At 35.3% G+C, this 21,277-nt stretch overlaps 2 protein-coding genes across 3 annotated transcripts; one reads left to right on the forward strand and one right to left on the reverse strand.

Annotated features, from left to right (window-relative positions):
- Positions 1 to 543: 543 nt before the first annotated feature.
- LOC127866333 (intraflagellar transport protein 27 homolog) lies at positions 544 to 16,671 on the reverse strand. 2 transcript variants are annotated; one of them, XM_052406808.1, is made up of 7 exons: positions 16,558 to 16,671; positions 7,491 to 7,570; positions 7,077 to 7,136; positions 5,646 to 5,705; positions 5,100 to 5,217; positions 1,400 to 1,509; positions 544 to 777 (listed from the first exon to the last, which is right to left on the reverse strand). In XM_052406808.1, exons 1-7 carry the CDS (start codon positions 16,640 to 16,642, stop codon positions 673 to 675), a joined length of 618 nt encoding a protein of 205 aa, XP_052262768.1. In that variant the 5' UTR covers positions 16,643 to 16,671; the 3' UTR covers positions 544 to 672. The 2 variants fall into 2 exon arrangements, with proteins under 2 accessions (XP_052262768.1, XP_052262769.1); XM_052406809.1 differs by lacking the exon at positions 16,558 to 16,671 and adding an exon at positions 13,245 to 13,383.
- On the forward strand, positions 13,456 to 16,690 carry LOC127866332 (inversin-like). The gene has a single exon (XM_052406806.1). The coding sequence runs from the start codon at positions 14,022 to 14,024 to the stop codon at positions 15,021 to 15,023; it is 1,002 nt and encodes a 333-aa protein (XP_052262766.1). The 5' UTR covers positions 13,456 to 14,021; the 3' UTR covers positions 15,024 to 16,690.
- The last annotated feature ends 4,587 nt before the right edge of the window (positions 16,691 to 21,277 follow it).

Raw genomic sequence — 21,277 nt, forward strand, 5'->3', positions numbered from 1 at the left:
TGACCACCAACCAAACTCGCATGCTTCCATGAACAGGGATTAAACCCTGGTCGCCTTAGTGAGAAGTCTGGTCCAAACCACTGTGCTATGGGACAGTCGTTGCATGGCTTTGATTCTTGCATTCATATTATCTTAGAAAACACACACGCACACAAACACACATCTTGACCTAAGCTTGATCTCAAAATTGACCTACTTTTTATCTTAAAGGAATGAAGCAGGTTAAATTTCTTAGTAAAGCAATTTTAACATAGCTTATCATTAATACCAATTACTAAAAAGCTTTCCTACTTCCATTCAACAAAAGGAACACTCACATCAACGTACCTCATTTGACCTACTTTGCAACTTAAAATTATTCAAATAGGCCAAAGAATCAATACTGACAAGGCTTCCACCATGAGAAAATTGTACTATGTCCTGATTGTACTATGTCCTGATTGTACTATGTCCTGATTGTACTTTGTCCTGTTTAAATCTTTGACAAAAGTGCTGAGTATCAGTTAATGGGCCCCTTAAATATTAACTTACATGTGAAACAAATCAGCAGTGTATACTACTTTATTTTGTTCAATGCAGATAATAACACTCATTAATAATAATAAATAAGGACGGAATGGTAAACAGTTTAAAACATGGTTTTTCCCTGAAAGTCTATGATCACTTTGAGTTTTACTGCATGCCCATTGACTTGAACATGTCTAGTCGGTCTTGGTAAACCTTGTGAAACTCATTTGCCAGGTAATAGAATGGGGCATCCACACCCTGCATCTCTTTCTAAAAAAAGAGAAAAATAAGATTTTATAGATATAATCAGTACCATAAGATATACCATACACACATATAAACAAAAGTTAACCATTCTGAAATTTGAATAGACATTATAATAATGTCAAGCATAACACTTTAAAATATTTATGCATTTATTAATTTTTTTAAAGTTATTTATATTAAATAATAACAAGACTATTACCAAGCAATATATGTCCCCTACCAGCTCCACCATTGTCAGAAATATTTTTTTATATATTTGTTGCCATAGCAACCAGAATTTTTAACGTCGGAACAAAATGAAATGACATGCATAATGTCCATGTTTCCATCTATCCATGTTTTAAGTTTCATGAAAAAATATTTAGAACTTTTAAAGTTATCGCAGGATCCAGAAAAGTGTGACAGACTCACAGACACACAGAGCGCAAATCATAAGTCCCCTTCGATGAAACAGGTAGGGGAAAATTATTCAGATTGAGCAGAATATGGTAAACACATTATACTAATAAAAAGCTGCAATGGAATCTATGTCTTTCTGTAGATGTGCATTACCAGTATTTACTGTTAAAATTATTACAAGGAGAGCACGTCAAAAGTTATCAAGACAGTAAACTTAATTACTTACAGCTGAGCATTCAAAGTACTTGAGACCATGTGACTGGGCAAAGTCTGTGCCCATCTTGGGACTGATGACCCTTCTCTGGTCCAGATCTGTTTTGTTGGCTATGATTACGCCTGGAATATGTATAATTATTTGGAACTAACAGGATATTCACACATGAAATAAGTTCACTATGGATTACAAAAGTAAAAGGATTTTGAAAAATTTCTATGGTGATAATGTTAATATGGGTAAAGGCAATCATTCAATCATGTAAATAGATCCGATGAATACCAGTTGTTGAGTACACATGCACATGTAAGACTCAAGATTATTACACACAGGGTACTATTTGTAGATAATGCTAAGTGCATTTTAAGTGATAATTTATATTGAAGATTATAAAAAAATATAAATTTAAAACTATTCTAGTTTGTCTTTGTTCCTAATTGATATTTGAAATGAAATAATTATTCAAATAAAGTATCTGCTAAAGCAATTTAAACATGTAAATATTTGTTTTAACAAATGCTCTATAAATGTCTTAACAGTTTAAAAATATGTCTTTTTTTCAAGAATTTCAAATATGCCTGTACATTATCGGAAATGCAAGCATACACTTTTCTAATTGCCTTCAGCTCAGCTCTTTTAAGACCCATATGATAAACTTGATCTTTATTCAACATTCACCAAAGACTGTCTGCACAATGATCTTTAAAGAGATGCTAAAATAGACGTCATAAAATGAGCCTCGTTTTGTGAAATCTGGACTGTGTGCATGTGCATAACGAGTGCATAAAATGTCCTCCCAGATTAGCACAGATAATCAGGGATTACATTTTCTATCTAAACTCAATTAACAAAAATCCTTTGAAAGAAAAATAACAACAAGAACACTCGCTCATCTTATTTTCTTTTTAAAGGTGTAGGGACCTATCTCAATTTCAATCACAAAGGAGGGAGGGGTGAAGTGGAGAGGAGTGTATACTGTGGGGGTGTGGTCATTTATTACATTATCTTCCAAAAATACAAAAAAAAATTCAATTTTTTTATTTTTTTTTGGGGGGGGGGGGGGGGGCCGGAGATTCTTGGGTGGGATGGTTGAACGGTTTTCAAAAATAAAATAATAAAAATAAATATTTGTGTTTTGTAACCATGTTTGAAAAAAACAAGAGATGTGTTTGTCAGAAACACAATGCCCCCTATTGCGCCGCTTTTTTACCTTTGACCTTGAATGATGACCTTGACCTTGAACTTCCACCACTCAAAATGTGCAGCTTTATGAAATCGCTGCTTTGAAGTATTATTTTTTTGACCTTTGACTTTGAAGGATTACCTTGACCTTGAATGATGACCTTGACCTTGTATTTCCACCACTCAAAATGTGCAGCTTCATGATAACGCTATGAAATTAATTTTTTTTACCTTTGACCTTGAAGGATGACCTTGACCTTGAAGAATGACCTTGATCTTGAACTTCCACCAATCAAAATGTGCAGCTTCATGAGAACGCCGCTTTGAAATTATTATTTTTTGACCTTTGACCTTGAAGGATGACCTTGACCTTGAAGGATGACCTTGACCTTGAACTTCCACCACTCAAAATGTGCAGCTTTATGAGAACACCGCTTTGAAATTTATTTGTATTTTTTTTTACCTTGAAGGATGACCTTGACCTTGAACTTCTACCACTCAAAATGTGCAGCTTCATGATAACACCGCTTTGACCTTTGACCTTGAAGGATGACCTTTACCTTGAAGGATGACCTTGACCTTCCACCACTAAAAATGTGCAGCTTCATGATAACGCCACTTTGAAAATTATTTTTTTTACCTTTGACCTTGAAGGATGACCTTTACCTTGAAGAATGACCTTGACCTTGAACTTCCACCACTCAAAATGTGCAGCTTCATGAGAACGCCGTTTTGAATTATTTTTTTTACCTTTGACCTTGAAGGATGACCTTGACCATGAACTTCCACCACTCAAAATGTGCAGCTTCATGAGAACACAGCTTTGAAAATTTATTTATTTTTTTTACCTATAAGGATGACCTTGACCTTGAACTTCCACCACTCAAAATGTGCATCTTCATGAGATACACATACATGCCAAATATCAAGTTGCTATCTTCAATATTAAAAAAGTTATGGCCAATGTTAAAGTTTTCGGACGGACAGACGCCATATATTTGACATTTGACCTTACAGGATGACTTTGACCTTCACCTTTTACCAATCAAAATGTTCAGCTCCATGAGATACACATGCATGCCAAATATTAAGTTGCTATCTTCAATTTTGAAAAAGTTATGGCCAATGTTAAAGTTTTGGGACGGATAGACACCATAAATTTGAAATCTGACCTTGAAGGATGACCTTGACCTTTCACCACTCAAAATGTGCAGCTCCATGAGATACACATGCATGTCAAATATCAAGTTGCTATCTTCAAAAGTAAAAAAGTTATGGCCAATGTTACAGTTTTTTTCGGACGCACGGACAGACTGACTGACAGTTCAACTGCTAAATGCCACCCTAATGGGGGCATAAAAATTATTTTTTGGGGGTGGGGGGTATAGTGTGAGGTTGTGGTGGTCATTTTTAAGATGATCTTTAATTAAAAAATAAAATAATGGGGGGATTGAGGGTGGATTCGGGGGAAGTGTGGGGGGAGCGTGGGGGATGGTTTTGGTGGAGTCTATTGTGGTATGTCAGGTAAGAGTTGTTTTGTCAAAGTATCAATCGAATCTAATCATAAATAAAGCAGTTATGGCAATTTTAGCAAAATTTAATAAGGTCATTCAAAGGTCAAGGAAAAACTCAACTTGCCAGGTACAGTACCCTCATGATAGCATGAAAGTATTTGAAGTTTAAAAGCAATAGCCTTGATACTTTAGAAGTAAAGTGGATCTAAACACAAAATGTAACCATATATTCAAAGTTACTCAGTAAAAAAGGACCAGTATTCTGTAAAAATGACAACCAGAGTTATGCAACTTGTCCTTTACTGTCCCATTATGATAGTTTGCGAGTGTTCCAAGTATGAAAGCAATATCTATGATACTTTAGGGGTAAAGTGGACCAAAACACAAAACTTAACCAAATTTTCAAGTATTAAGGGCCCATAATTCCGTCAAAATGCCAGTCAGATTTACATAACTTTGCCTGCACAGTCCCCTTACGATAGTTAGTAAGTGTTGCAAGTATGAAAGCAATAGCTTTGATACTTTATGAAAAAAGTGGACCTAAACACAAAACTTAACCAAATTTTCAATTTTCTAAGTATCAAAAGGGCACATAATTCTGTCAAAATGCCAGTCAGTTTTAAATAACTTTGCCTTCACAGTCCCCTTATGATAGTTAGTAAGTGTTGCCAGTATGAAAGCAATAGCTTTGATGCTTAAGGAATAAAATGGACCTAAACACAAAACTTAACCAATTTTCCAAGTATAAATTTTCACATAATTCTGTCAAAATGCAAGCCAGAGTTATCTAACTGTGCCTGCCCAGTCCCCTCATGATAGTAAGTAAGTGTACCAAGTTTGAATGCAATAGCATTGATACTTTATGAGAAAAGTGGACCTAAACGCAAAACTTAACCGGACGCCGACGCCAAGGTGATGACAATAGCTCTTTTTTTTTTCTTCAAAAAATAGATGAGCTAAAAAAGCCGAAAGTATTGTGGCTAATGAAACTGTGGAAAGACTTTCTAGAATATTACCAGGAATGTTCACATCTGGGCTGAGCTGTCTGACCCGCTGTAGCCACTTCTCACAGCTGTTGAAGGAGGTCTCGCTGGTACAGTCGTACACCACTATCAACAGCGAGGGGTGATCCCACTGGAAATGGAGCAGGTGCAAACATCTTACTATGTAAGCCATTTCAGTCGCCAAAACATGTGTGTGCAAATAAAACATGTGAACAGGAATAGAACACATGTGTACACTACGGAAATCAAACACATAAAGTACATAAATCAAACACATGTGTACAGAAATCACACACATATGAACAGGGATGAAACAAATGTGTACAGGAGTCACACACGTGTTCACAGATCAAACATGTGTACTGGAATCAAATGCACATTTACAGGTATATTTAGTGTCTTAAAATCCAACTGATGGCTTACAGTGGCATTATCAGCTTTTTTCAGATTTGTAATATGTGTCTAATATTTTGATTACAAAAGACTGAAAATTAGAAAACTAACTTAAATTCTATTAAAAAAACACACAAAGTACAAAGTGTTGAGAATTTTACTTACAAACTTAACGATGAAGTCTGAGAACATCTCCTTGCCAGCTGAGTCATACAAGAACAGCTCCTGAAAAAGGCAGCAACCAATTCTGACTTAGTACTTTCTTAGCATTTGTTTGTTAGGCGTTTACAAATTTTGATAAAATCTGACAAGTAAGTTAGTCTAGTATACAGTTTATCATGTCTTTATACATAAAAACTCCTCTTAACAATCTTAACATTTAACGACCATCCTGCTAATGCAAACATGTTTCAAAAGAACAAACTGTTCTCTATGTTTATTGGTCTAAGAGAGTATTCAATATTCTGTTTATAGACAAGTAAACCCAAACAGTAAGCATGAAATAACCCTCAAAGTAAAACGCCAATCACAACTAGTGTCTTAAGTCATTCCATGTGACATTGTTATTACCAAACTACATGATTAATGTTCCATACTACATAGTGGAATTTTAGGGATAATTGATAAAATGAAAAGGTCAGGATGTATTCATAATTTATTAGCACATTAACTTTGTATCAATTTCTGTCATAAGACACTTAACTAACATCATAGGGAGACACATCTGCAAATGTGGCACCACAAATGAGCTTTTTTATTTTTGTACAACTTAAATTGTGCGTGTGCATGTCAGAGTACTTAAATTATGACTTAACATCCTATTTATGAATGATTCGTAATAATTACAATTGTTAGTAATAATTCTTATTATTCTATGGAAATATGTATTGATCAGTTTCAGTTGAAATATAAAAACAATTAGATGCAAGACAGTTTTAATCTGTTTATACCATCATGTACAAATTCACTGAAGAAAACTCCAGGCTGTCAACACCTTCAAGTTGAAACTAGCTCTTAACTAATCAATCTACATCAGTGAATTATAAAAGAAAATACGTACCACAGCATCCTTTGTGTCTGGTATATTGAAATACGTACCACAGCATCCTTTGTGTCTGGTATATTGACAATACGTACCACAGCATCCTTTGTGTCTGGTATATTGACAATACGTACCACAGCATCCTTTGTGTCTGGTATATTGAAATACGTACCACAGCATCCTTTGTGTCTGGTATATTGAAATACGTACCACAGCATCCTTTGTGTCTGGTATATTGAAATACGTACCACAGCATCCTTTGTGTCTGGTATATTGACAATACGTACCACAGCATCCTTTGTGTCTGGTATATTGAAATACGTACCACAGCATCCTTTGTGTCTGGTATATTGAAATACGTACCACAGCATCCTTTGTGTCTGGTATATTGAAATACGTACCACAGCATCCTTTGTGTCTGGTATATTGAAATACGTACCACAGCATCCTTTGTGTCTGGTATATTGACAATACGTACCACAGCATCCTTTGTGTCTGGTATATTGAAATACGTACCACAGCATCCTTTGTGTCTGGTATATTGAAATACGTACCACAGCATCCTTTGTGTCTGGTATATTGACAGTCTTGACAAGCAGCTCAACTCCTGTTGTCTGAAATAAAACAGAATATTACCCCATACATCATTTTCTAACAAAATGCATACTGGTAAAATAAAAAAAGCAAAATAATTAATCGAGTTATATCTGCAAAGGATACAAAATAAACAATAAACCACTTGTTTTTATTTAAAGAGTTTATCCATGATAAAGCATAATATAATAGTGAGATTTTGAAGCCATTCTGCCTTATGGTAGATATGTACATTTGAATCTACAATTTAATAATTAAACTTGGAAAGCAATTTTTACATGATGTGAATTTGATTTAAAACTTGTGAACAAAGGGTACTTCTGTGCTCTTTGTAAGTTGATTTCCGGACAAATAAACGAAAAATGTATGATTACCATTGTGTAATTTTTGGGAAAGAATGAATTGTCACTATGGAAAACCTGACACAAGGAGCTCTTCCCACTAGTAGTATCACCTGAAAATAAATATATATGTGAATTACCAACTTAGCTATTAAATGGTAGCATTTAAAACTTTATTTTAAGAAGCAAGCAATAATTTGTGTAATTATACTTCTCTTATAGATTTGTTTATAGAATGCATATAAAATCAGCAGCCTGCTGCAGGCTACATTGTAAAATGTCTCATGGCAATGTCAATGTCTTTTTCAACTGTTAACAACCACCCTTAACAACCACTGTCCACTTGCACTAAAGCGGAGTAAAGCGTTCAAGAAATAGTGGCGGGTGTGCAAGTAAATTTATGTTACCATTACATGTATTAATCTAAGTTTTTGAACACTCTAAATTTTTGGACACCTTCTTTTTTAGCCAAAATAATAATTTCCTGACTCTTAATTTTCTGACATACAGGTTTTTGTCTATCAGTAATGAATCTTAATTTTCTGACATTACATTTTACAGTGCTATTTTACCAGATTTTAGCCCTGTTTTCACTTATCTTGTGACACTTGAACATGGAATTTTACAACCAGTAAAAATTGATTCACCCTACAGAATTGGAAATGATATCATTCTAATAACAAAGTGTTATGATTTTTTTTTTGTGTTTAGGTACATTTTATTCCTTTTTTGTTCTGTATCATTTCAGTCAAGAATTAGCAAAGCTGTGAATTTATATTTCTTTAAACGTAGAAAAAGAAAAGTAAATCACAATCAAAGACACCTGAAATTTTTCTAAATTTTTCGACACGAAAAAAGTTAATTATGTCACATGCTTTGCCTAACTTTACAATAAAGGGATTGTGAGGGTAACATTTGCAGGGGTTTCACTGGCTATTGCCTTTGTTTCAAAATGCTTCTTATCTGAAAAAGTTGCAACATTTTTTAAGTGGAGAATTTCATTGATGACAACATAAATGTTGACTGTGCATTATCTGTACTATAAAGAAACTGAAATTGAACAAAACTGAAGCATATTTGGAATCACAGTGCATACAAACACCACTTATTAGCCTTTTGTTGCAACCAACAGGGGCATGTTCAGATAGATTATCACTGATGTCACTGAATCTTTTTTATGCTTGGTTAGGCATATAAACAATAAAATAAGTTATTTGTTAATCTTATGACTAGTAATTATAATGTAATTATTTTGTTTGCAATATATTAGGTTTGTATTTAAATAAAAGAATGCAAATAGAAAAAGAGTATCTTTTTTTCATGCAAATTGTAATTTTTGTAATTTTTGCTTCATTCCAAAATGATACTGAGCTAAGGCATAAAGAAACTAATCAGCATTGCATTGTTTGAAATAATGGACCTATCGTCTAATGACATAATAGGACAGACTAACAAAAATCCGAAAAGCAGGACTGTTCCTTTGAGATTGAAACGTTTGGAATGAATTGACACAGAGAGAAAAATGGATAGAAAATTTGACTGGCATTAATAAATTATACTATCAACAGAACATGCATGTTTCAGGTATTGGAATGGCAAAGTTGTAAGGGATTTGTTTCTAGTGTTATACAGTCTCTGCCAAAGAAAATAAGCATTGAACAAAGCCATTCAAAAAGCATGCAATTCTGAAAACAAGAGATGTGTTTGTCAGAAACACAATGCCCCCTATTGCACCGCTTTGAAGCCATAAATTTGACCTTTGACCTTGAAGGATGACCTTGACCTTTCACCACTCAAAACATGCAGCTCCATGAGATACACATGCATGCCAAATATCAATTTGCTATCTTCAATATTAAAAAAGTTATGACCAAACTTTAATGAAGGTTAAAGTTTAAGAAGAGAAAAATCTATGATATTTGACTTTTGACCTTGAAGGATGACCTTGACCTTGACTTTTCACCACTCAAAATGTGCAGCTCCGTGAGATACACATGCATGCCAAATATGAAGTTGCTATCTTCAATAATGCAAAAGTTATCAAACTTTAACCAAGGTTAAAGTTTTGGGACACACAGTATACAATTAATGAATGACAGACAGACAGGCCAAAAACAATAAACCCCCGATCTTTCTATCCGGTGGCATAAAAATACCAACAGTAGACAAACATGCCCAGTAAAAATTGCTAAAGTAGGTAATTGCAGATGTTTCGCAAGTCAATAGGAATTGGCCATTACAAATCACAGAGCCTTCATTCTATAATCTATGCATAGATGGTGACGTCACTACATTATTATCACGTCTGTACTTAGACGAATCACATTCCCCTGGTTTGGGATATTATGCTTCCGCCAAAGTAATTCTGCGTAGGAATGTAAATGTTACAAATGAAAGAAAAATCGTTTTTAGATGGGCGCTTTAGCTCCCGTCTAAAGTGCTTAGTGTGAAATTCAGGTCGATACGACTAGGTATGATTAACCCAATACCCGCTTGCGTATCCGCGCAAGAAAGAGTTGTATAATTTATGCAAGAGGTTTGAGTTCTCCAATTATGTGTATTCACAAATGGCAACATTATATTAATATCGTGTTACATTGAATATTTTCGAACGGTGTTTTATAGAAAAGAATCAATAAACAATGATCGTCTTGTACGTGTCGCGGAGGAGATTGTTTATGAATGATTAAAATAGTCCACTTTCTGCTGCGTGTGCGTGACGTAGTATTTTCGCTCAGCTCATTCATAAATCTGAGGCTGGCGATAAACAAAGGGGAGTCCGTGTGAGAATAACGCAGTAGTATAAGGTTACGCTTGTTTATATTCACAGGTCTCAATTAATAATACGTTGACCACAAGTTCAACAATTATTACAGGGATACGATAGACAACATAAAAAAATGTTTCATTATCGCTGAAACTGTTAAAAAACATTTAAATATAACAATAATATTCTCTAAAAAATGTAGTCTTGCTGTTTTGAAATAAGGTTTGGAATTTTGTTTTCTAAATAACTTAATTAAAAACAAAAGTTTAATTATAGTGTTTTTTACTTGTTAGTCGCATATTTACCGCATTATAATGTGTGTTATAATAGGCAAACCATACATTAGTAAAATTCAATCTGCCTTTGCACATAGAAGGAATGGGTCAATTAGGTGCTGCGTTTCCTTTGCTTACTTCAGTTAGAGGTCAATTATTTAAGTAAATAGCAATCACAAGGCTCCGACTTCAAAGGAATTGCGGAGCTTTCTTACATAATAAAAGTCGTAGTCGCATGGTATTTGCGTTTTGCGTCCTATTTGGTCACGTGGTTCTTTTTCCCGGTTGTTTTGGCATTCATGATATATGAGGCTATTAATAGATGCGTCTGTCGATAAACAAAGGAAAGTTTACGGGTTATAACAACGCAATAGGTTACGCTCTCGCATCCAACTCAATGACGTAGTACAGGTAGTAAAATGAGAGATTCGGGAAAAAGTTGACGCTTATTTATATCAAAGACCCATATTATCTATAGGTCTTTGTTTATATTCTCAATTTATAAAACGTTGAACATAAGTTCAACAATAACTTCAGCGATACGATAGCCAACAAAAATTTCATAATTGCTAAACCCGAATATAACAATTTATAATAATAATACGAATGCAATAGCAGAAGGTTAGTAGAAGGTTAAGCTTGTTTATATTCACAGTTCTCAATACATAGACAGTTGGATATGAGTTCATGAATTACTACAGGCATACTATAGGCAACCTCGAAAATGCTTTTTAATCGCTAAAACCGAAAACAACCTAATATATTATATTAAATATATTTATAACAATAAATGTCTTTTAAAAATGTAGTCGGCGTATACGCTGACTTTGAAATAAAGTTAGCAATTTACTTTTCTAAATAATTAAATACAATTAAACAAAAGTTAAACTATTGTGTTGTGTTTTTCACTTGTAAGCTGCATATTCACCGCATGAAATGTGTGTTAGCATTGTCAAACCACACATTAGTGTGAGTAAAATAAAAAATATACTACAGGAGAGCACTTCATATGTGTTTATATTTGATTTAAACGCAGTTTTCTTTCGACACATTTAAATCACACGTCAATAGCGCCGTCATGCGAAAATGGGTCTTATGCGTTTCGGCAAGCGTTTGTTAAACCCAACATGTGCTTTTGCGCAGTCAGGCCATAGGCGACGCTGTTCGCTTTAAAATCACTCAATATGTTATGTTCCTCCTTACCAGAAGGAGTGATAGCTGAGTGGGCTATTTATATGATGGGCGCATATGGAATAAGACCCATTTTCACATGACGAGGGTCATTACAAATCTCATTGCGAATTGAAAATGCCACATTTAAGAACAATGCTTTTTGATACAAAATTGAATTGAAAATAGCAAACTTGTTAATAATGGCAGCCTATCCACACATTAAGGAATGATTTCCAGACGTGCTGACCAAGTAAAGCAAACATTGTGGTATGATAATTAAACGATTTTCTCTTATCGTGACGCTATACTATTTCGCTAATGATTGTTTTCTCATCTTGGAGGCGAAAGTGGAATTCTGCGAGATGGATTGTTACGCGTAATTGTAACAGGGCCACAATTTGTGTCGTTTGAGCATACAGAGAGTAGTCCGGAATTCCTTACACTGAACAGTGCTACATCCTTTGAATTGAGCACATACGCAGTGATGTAGCAAAAATTCAGAGGTTGTATCTCGAATCAGCTTATTAAATATTCGAAAATATTCATGCGTGTCTGTTGGCGTTATGTAAAAGTCACTAAGATGAAAACTGAAACAGCTACGCCTAAAAGCGCATGAGTGCTCTATACCTATGTTTATGTTAGCGTTGTTGACACCGTGTGAACTGCTCGGGTAATAAGTAAAGCATAAACAGCAATGTTTATATACTTTTATTCCTCCATATACAAGATACGAAGATTGTTGTATATTTTGAATTTGTATATGGTGTCAAAAATCAAAAGTTTTGTACACAGAACTTTCATTATGAATTTATATTCTTGGTTAGATAGTCATTTGATATTAGAAAAAAATATTCCTTTAATATGATGGTGACTGCAAATTTTCTTTATATTTAGTTATCATTACCATTTTCATCATACTTTCTATGCTTTCAGAACTTCCAAAAAGCATGTTGTTTTTATTTTGTCTTAGTTATTTCTATGAAATAATAAGGATGATAAAAAAATGCACACAAAACTCGACCCATGCGCTATGACACACACTTTATAAAGTTGAATGGCGTGTGTTCATTTCAAACTTGCGATTGATTTTCAAAAATGAATTGCGTGTTAAATTATGCAATAGCGAACATCTTCAGTGCCTTCAGCGCTTTAATTTATTGTGTGTTTAAAACGGAATGTGATTTTGAAGCTCTATTAAGACTGATAGCAATTTTCAGAAGCACTATTTCCTGACCTACTTTTACTTTTCACTTGTAAAAGTAGTGCTACCCACAATTCCTTTCGCATTAGTAGTAGTACACAGGTCAGTAAGATCGGTGTGTACACAATGCAAAGCCTTTTAATAATACAATATAATTTGTCAATTTGAATTTCTCCAAAATAAAGATGTAATATTTATCCTTTTCATTTAAAGATTAACATGACACTAATGTTTATATGATTCAAAACATATGATATCCGAATTCAACTTATCCGAATCATGTACTACATATATAAAACCAATCCAAATAACTAAAATATATTAATTGATGGACATTTTATTGCTTATTAAGGAGAAAAATAGTTTCTTACCAACTACAATACATTTTGCTCTTAGAAAATAAGGCATGATCTAGGTTTTTACGAAAAAAAATCGACAGTGTTCTTTACTGTTTACAATTTTGTTCACGGAATGCGCTTCCGGTAACATTCTACAACACATGATGTATCAGATAATTTGATTGGATGACAATAGCTTCTATGTTTCGCGAGATTTCATTGGAATTGTCTGGAGTTGCTCAACCAATGAAATAACTCAATTAGTAAAACAGTTTCACTTCCGCAAAATAAAGTGAAATCTATCAACAATTTCAAACACAGAGGAGATTGTATGTTCACTTGTGGAACCGAATAAATTAACGATGATATTGTTATATGATACTATTGAGTTGCATACCGTTCTTGAAGCATGAGGTGGATGCAGTGACTTTTTGCCAGTATTGCCAAGCGAAAGCTTATATAAGTGTTGTGAATATGAAAGCCTAAAAGGTGTTGTTTAGTTGCAATAATTCAACTGTCAGTTTTACAACCCAAATAGTTGCTGAGCAACAATTATCAAAGGTCAAAGGCTCTGGGAGTACGTATATATGGACTAGGTGTTGTTATGTTTGATGACTAATATAGCCTCTGTGCATAACAGAATATCTCAAGGACAATATAGAAGTGAAAATATTTCTTACATTTGCCTGATTGAAGTACAAAGTAACAATCAGGAATTACAAGATAAACTACATCTTATTGAAGTGTTGCTAGATAAGGCCACATTGTTCGGATTATCTTTGCATATTCTGAATTGCATGTAGGTCCGTGATGTCGGCTCAGTCTAGTATTTGGCAGACAGTTGCTAACCGGGAATTGCAGTGTGTGAACAAAGTGGTTATTCCAAGGACCATGGGGGACAACTGCAGGGCAAAAATCATCCCCCCTACATCATTTAAGCCAGTTAATGATTACAACTTATCTCAATTGGCCTTTGATCTCTACATGGCGTGTATATCAGGGGATGAAGAAGCAGTCAGAAGTATTCTCATGTCACACCCTGATGTAGATGTCAACATTTCTGTAAAAGGTGCTACAGTTTTGTCACTGTCCCTTCAAAAGAGGCAGTTTCACATATTTTCAATGCTTATGAGACAACATGAGAGAACCAAGAAGTTTGACTTGAACAAATGCAGTAAGGATAGTATGAATCGATGTGAACCACCGGTTATAACGGCCTGCAGAATGCATTTCTTTGAAGGTGTTAAAGCCCTTATCAACAATGGTGCAGACATTGATTCAGTTGATCATTTGGGACACACAGCTCTGTGGGTTGCTGCTCGTCAACAAATGCCGGACTTGGTGGAATATTTAATCTGCAATGGTGCAAGTGTCAACAAAACAGACACCTACCACCACACTCCACTTATCGCAGCTATGATGTACAGAGTCAGTTCTGGGATCATTAAAATGCTCATTATAAATGGAAGTAGTCTGGAAGGCCCAAGGCACCCAGCAAACACACAGTTGTCACCATTGTTTTGGTCACTGAAATACAAGACTCATGAAATTTTGAAATTGCTCATAACAATTGGAGTATCAAATAGTGAAATACGATATGTACGTAGACTGCTGCATGCAAGGAATGACGGCCAGAAGTTCATAGAACTTTTGGACACAGAAGCACGCACACCTCGAACATTGAAGCAGATCTGTAGACGAGAAGTAAGAAATAGCGTGAGTGAAGTATGTCAGGGGAAGAACTTCTTACAGAGAATGAATCAACTCCAGATTCCTACAATTTTGAAACAATACTTACTACTAAGGCAATAGAAAACTTATTCAGATACATGTATATTACTTGTCTGCAATTAGAGGATTTGTAATTAGTAGCAGTTGCTTGTTATTTCATTGGACTGGTGCTTTTATTGTTCAGTATTATTTATTACATAGTTTTTAACTTATCAGTATACTTACTGTATATTAAACAATGGGCAAAAGCTTATGCCAAAATTGATTTCAGGGTCCTGCATTATATAATTTTCACACTTCCATGAATTATACAAGATTGTCAGTTCTGTAATTATACAAAATGATGCGTATTTCATGTACATTTCATTCATAAGAATAGAACTATTACTACTATAGAGTACTTGTCATATGCGATGTTGATATGCCTCATGAAGTGTCATTTTCCCAAAGTTAAAGGTTTTCCAAAAAGTATGTGATCAAACTTCAGCTTGAACTTCAAGTAAAACCTGTATATACGATGTTCAAATTGCAGTGTATTTTTGTTTATTTTGTGTTGCATGGAGTTAAATGATACGTAGATATATTTTTTATTGATATTTATTAGAATTGGCCAATTTCATAAATAATTTTTTTTTCATCCTGTATACCAATTTATCCAAGGATGTTTGTCTTAGATTTTGCTTAATAATATTGTCCTAATTAACTATCACATGAAATCCAACTTTTTTTCAATAGAAGTAATAGTGTTATTCATTACTCAAAAACTGTTTTAATTAATATTTTAGAAAACTCTTGAATTGGTGCTGTGTAGACTTGTTTTTATTAATGCAATTTGTTCTTTTGTTTCAGACTGTATAGTTTTTTTACAAATTTCTGGTGTTGTTCATATAATATGATATTAAATATCATGCATACAATTGTTGGTGCATTAATTGCCTCTTTAACTCAGCTTGTAATTAGCACGAGGGAGCAGGTTCAATAGGTATTGCGACAAAATACATGTCTTTTATCACTTTTAATACAACCATCTTTCTTTACCTCATTTTGTCCTTGACATTTACCTACAATGTACTTAATATGTAAAGGGTTATTTAGAAAGTCTAAACTGGTTCACCCAGAATGACATGTTTTGTCTAACATCAATACCTCTTGCTTTAAAGGTGTGGTACTTGCATGGAAGTTTTCACTAAACACACCCACATCACTTGACCACATTTTGACCTTGAAATTGAGTTGCTTTACAACGTAGACTAATTAAAACGGGTAAATTTATCAAAACCGATTAGGCTTCCACTATAGGTAAATGCACATTACAATTATATCAAGTATATAATTCGTTATTTCCTGGAATGAGATCCCAAAACATTTTCGTTATATATGATTCTGTTTAACTTTTTTATCATTATCAATGTATTATATATGATTGTGTTTTTATCATTATCACTGTATTTTCAATCTTATGTGCATAGGAGAACCACAAATCCATACAAGCACACAGTTGTGTGATAAAACCTATTTTAATGATGCAATATTATATGTTTCTATTACACATGTTATTATTCAAAATTGATTTAAAAAAAAGGTAAAACTGCTTGTAAAGCATTAATATAATTACACAGTTGAGTAGATGATTGATGTCTTGTTTTAACTCCACAATATAGCTTGTTCTGATGTTTATTAAAACACTTTAGTGGCCACATGAATGTTAACGTTTAGCATTATGATTCAATTGCTGCACCATGGTACATGTATATTTATCTCAATGCAAACAAAGTTATCTTGTGTCGTTTACTTCTACGCTTCATGAGTTCACTGTTACTCTTCATGGAGCAATGTCCATTGTGTAGCATCATGTTTGGTTTGTTCACACTTGCCTGGAGTGGGTAATCTTACTGCATTAAATAGACAGGCCACTGACACTTGCCTGGAGTGGGTAATCTTACTGCATTAAATAGACAGGCCACTGACACTTGCCTGGAGTGGGTAATCTTACTGCATTAAATAGACAGGCCACTGACACTTGCCTGGAGTGGGTAATCTTACTGCATTAAATAGACAGGCCACTGACACTTGCCTGGAGTGGGTAATCTTACTGCATTAAATAGACAGGCCACTGACACTTGCCTGGAGTGGGTAATCTTACTGCATTAAATAGACAGGCCACTGACACTTGCCTGGAGTGGGTAATCTTACTGCATTAAATAGACAGGCCACTGACACTTGCCTGGAGTGGGTAATCTTACTGCATTAAATAGACAGGCCACTGACACTTGCCTGGAGTGGGTAATCTTACTGCATTAAATAGACAGGCCACTGACACTTGCCTGGAGTGGGTAATCTTACTGCATTAAATAGACAGGCCACTGACACTTGCCTGGAGTGGGTAATCTTACTGCATTAAATAGACAGGCCACTGACACTTGCCTGGAGTGGGTAATCTTACTGCATTAAATAGACAGGCCACTGACACTTGCCTGGAGTGGGTAATCTTACTGCATTAAATAGACAGGCCACTGACACTTGCCTGGAGTGGGTAATCTTACTGCATTAAATAGACAGGCCACTGACACTTGCCTGGAGTGGGTAATCTTACTGCATTAAATAGACAGGCCACTGACACTTGCCTGGAGTGGGTAATCTTACTGCATTAAATAGACAGGCCACTGACACTTGCCTGGAGTGGGTAATCTTACTGCATTAAATAGACAGGCCACTGACACTAATAGACAGGCCACTGACACTAATAGACAGGCCACTGACACTAATAGACAGGCCACTGACACTAATAGACAGGCCACTGACACTAATAGACAGGCCACTGACACTATTAACATTTGCTCTAGTGCCATATTGGGGTTATTTTTGTGGCATAGACCAGCTCATGGGATAATCATAATAGAATTCTGTAGATAATAACAGTGTTTATAAAGGAGTACCGGTATATGTGAATTAATAACAGAAGAAATCGTGGTTGTCCCTGCAAGACTTGGCCTCATCAGTGTGTGTAAGAAGTAGCCTTTCTGTATGACTAGATATGAGTCACGCTTTGGGGAAACTGGGCTTAATTGTGTCAAGTATCCTCCCAGATTACTAGTAGTCTGTGAAGTTCACACAGGCTAGTATGGAACAACACTTTACACTTTAATTTTTGTTTAAGAGAAAATTCCATAAAAGCAGATTGCACAGGCTAATCTGGAAGGATACATGTACTTCACACACTTGCATTAAGCCTGGTTTTCCCAGATTGCTGCCCTTAAATGTACACAGATACCACAGCCATTTGATGTACACAGATACCACAGCCATTTGATGTACACAGATACCACAGCCATTGGATGTACACAGATACCACAGCCATTTGATGTACACAGATACCACAGCCATTTGATGTACACAGATACCACAGCCATTTGATGTACACAGATACCACAGCGCTTACATGTACACAGATACCACAGCCATTTGATGTACACAGATACCACATCCATTTGATGTACACAGATACCACAGCCATTTGATGTACACAGATACCACAGCCATTTGATGTACACAGATACCACAGCCATTTGATGTACACAGATACCACAGCGCTTACATGTACACAGATACCACAGCCATTTGATGTACACAGATACCACAGCCATTTGATGTACACAGATACCACACCGCTTACATGTACACAGATACCACAGCCATTTGATGTACACAGATACCACAGCCATTTGATGTACACAGATACCACAGCCATTTGATGTACACAGATACCACAGCCATTTGATGTACACAGATACCACAGCCATTTGATGTAAACAGATACCACAGCCATTTGATGTACACAGATACCAAAGCCATTTGATGTTAAGTATTTTTGACATCAAGCTCTCTCACAGGAAATTATGCCTATTTTCACTAGATTACAAAAGAATATGTTTATTGATTCATCTTAGACCATATAATAGGTCTTATTGAGCGCTGTTACACAAAGAAGTTGATTTAGTTTTTTTGTGGCAGTTTTACAGCATGTTGAATGTGCTGCTTTAATAATGTTAACACTTAAAGTGTTTTGGTCAACAATCACAACAGGATACAACAGAATAAGCTGGCATATTTTCAAACTTAGTGAAGAACGACAATCCAATTAATAAAGAGGGTTCTGCTACAAAAATAACCACCATTTATGATGTTGGCAGTTGTTAATAAGATTAGGGAAATAACCAACCTGTATGGTTTGAGTTTGTACATGGAAACATTATTTTTAGCTCGACTATTATATATGAAATATATTTAGTGGAGCTATCCTTCTCACCCCGGCGTCAGCGTGACCGTCAGACGGTCTGCGTTAGCGTTACATCTGCGTTAGCGTGCAAATGTTAAAGTTTTCGTACTACCCCAATTATTTTCATTGATCCTTGACATATTGCTTTCATATTTTGCATACTTGTTAACCAACATGACCCCAACCAATAAACAAGAGCAGACAACTCTATCAAGCATTTTGTCATAATTATGGCCCCTTTTCCACTTAGAATATGCAGCAAATGTTAAAGTTTTCGTACTACCCCATTTATTTTCATTGTCCCTTGACATATTGCTTTGATATTTTGCATACTTGTTTACCAACATCACCCCAACCTATAAACAAGAGCAGACAACTCTATCATGCATTTTGTCATAATTATTGCCCCTTTTATACTTAGAATGTGCATATTATTGATAAATCTATGTTTAAGTTTGTGTACTACCCCAAATATTTCCTATATCCTTTGACATATTGCTTTTATATGTTGCATACTTGTTTACCAACATCACCCCAACCTATAAACAAAAGCAGACCACTGTATCAAGCATTTTGACATAATTATGGCCCCTTTTACGTTTAGATAATTGAACATTTTGCTTAAATTGCCATAACTTATTTATTTATGATCACATTTTGGATTCCACCCAAACAATACCCCACGCCCCTACCAGAATCCCTCCCCCCCCAAATAACCTCATCCCCCCCCCAATTTTTGTTTAACATCATCAAATAAATTACCACACCCCACATTATACCCCCCTATCACCCCCCTACCCCCCCCTACAATTTTTTTAACCAGGTTTTCCGAAGGAAAAAACTGGTTATTAGATTGGCGAATGCGGGCGGGCTGGCTGGCGGGCTGGCGGAATAAGCTTGTCCGGGCCATAACTATGTCGTTCATTGTCATATTTTAAAATCATTTGGCACATTTGTTCACCATCATTGGACGGTGTGTCGCGCGAAATAATTACGTCGATATCTCCAAGGTCAAGGTCACACTTTGAGTTCAAAGGTCAAAAATGGCCATAAATGAGCTTGTCCGAGCCATAACTATGTCGTTCATCGTCAGATTTTAAAATCATTTGGCACATTTGTTCACCATCATTGGACGGTGTGTCGCGCGAAATAATTACGTCGATATCTCCAAGGTCAAGGTCACACTTTGAGTTCAAAGGTCAAAAATGGACATAAATGAGCTTGTCCTGGCCATAACTATGTCATTCATTGTGAGATTTTAAAATCATTTGGCACATTTGTTCACCATCATGGGACAGTGTGTCCCACGAAAGAATCACGTCAATATCTCCAATGTCAAGGTCGCCACGACTAAAAATAGATTTAAAAAAAAAAAAAAAAATTACAAAGGGGGTTAATTTTTTTTGGTCATTTCAAAAGTTCAGTTTGAGTTTTCTCCCTTTATCAGATTTTTTTTTCACAATGAAAACCTGGTTTTGTGACAATTTTGTCCCTTGTTTTAAACATCATCTAATAAATTATCACACCCCACATTATACCCCCCCTCTCATCCCCCCTACCCCCCCCCCCCCCAAAAAAAAAATAAATATTTTTTTCCTTTTTAGCTCACCTGATTGCTCAGGTGGGCTTTAGTGACCGGTCTTTGTCCGTCGTATGTCTGTCTGTCCGTTAACGTTTGTTCGTTAACACTCTAGAGGCCACATTTCTTGTCCCATCTTCATGAAACTTGGACAGAAGCTTTGTCTTAATGAAATCTTGTGCCGGGTCAAAAACTAGGTCACTAGATCAAAAAAAAGAAAAACCTTGTAAACACTGAAGTAGTCACATTTCATGCCCAATCTTCATGTAACTTTGTCAAAATGTTTGTCTTAATGATATCTTGGTTGAGTTCAAAAGTGGTTCCGATCCGTTGAAAAACATGGCCGCCAGTGGGCGGGGCAGTTTTCCTTATTTGGCTATAGAGAAACCTTGTAAACACTCTAGAAGTCACAATTTTTGCCCAATCATCATGAAAGTTGGTCAAAACATTGGTTCAATTAATGTCTCAGACGAGTTCGAA

The sequence above is a fragment of the Dreissena polymorpha genome, chromosome 2, assembly GCF_020536995.1.
Source record: "Dreissena polymorpha isolate Duluth1 chromosome 2, UMN_Dpol_1.0, whole genome shotgun sequence".
In the NCBI taxonomy this organism is placed as follows: Eukaryota; Metazoa; Mollusca; class Bivalvia; order Myida; family Dreissenidae; genus Dreissena; species Dreissena polymorpha.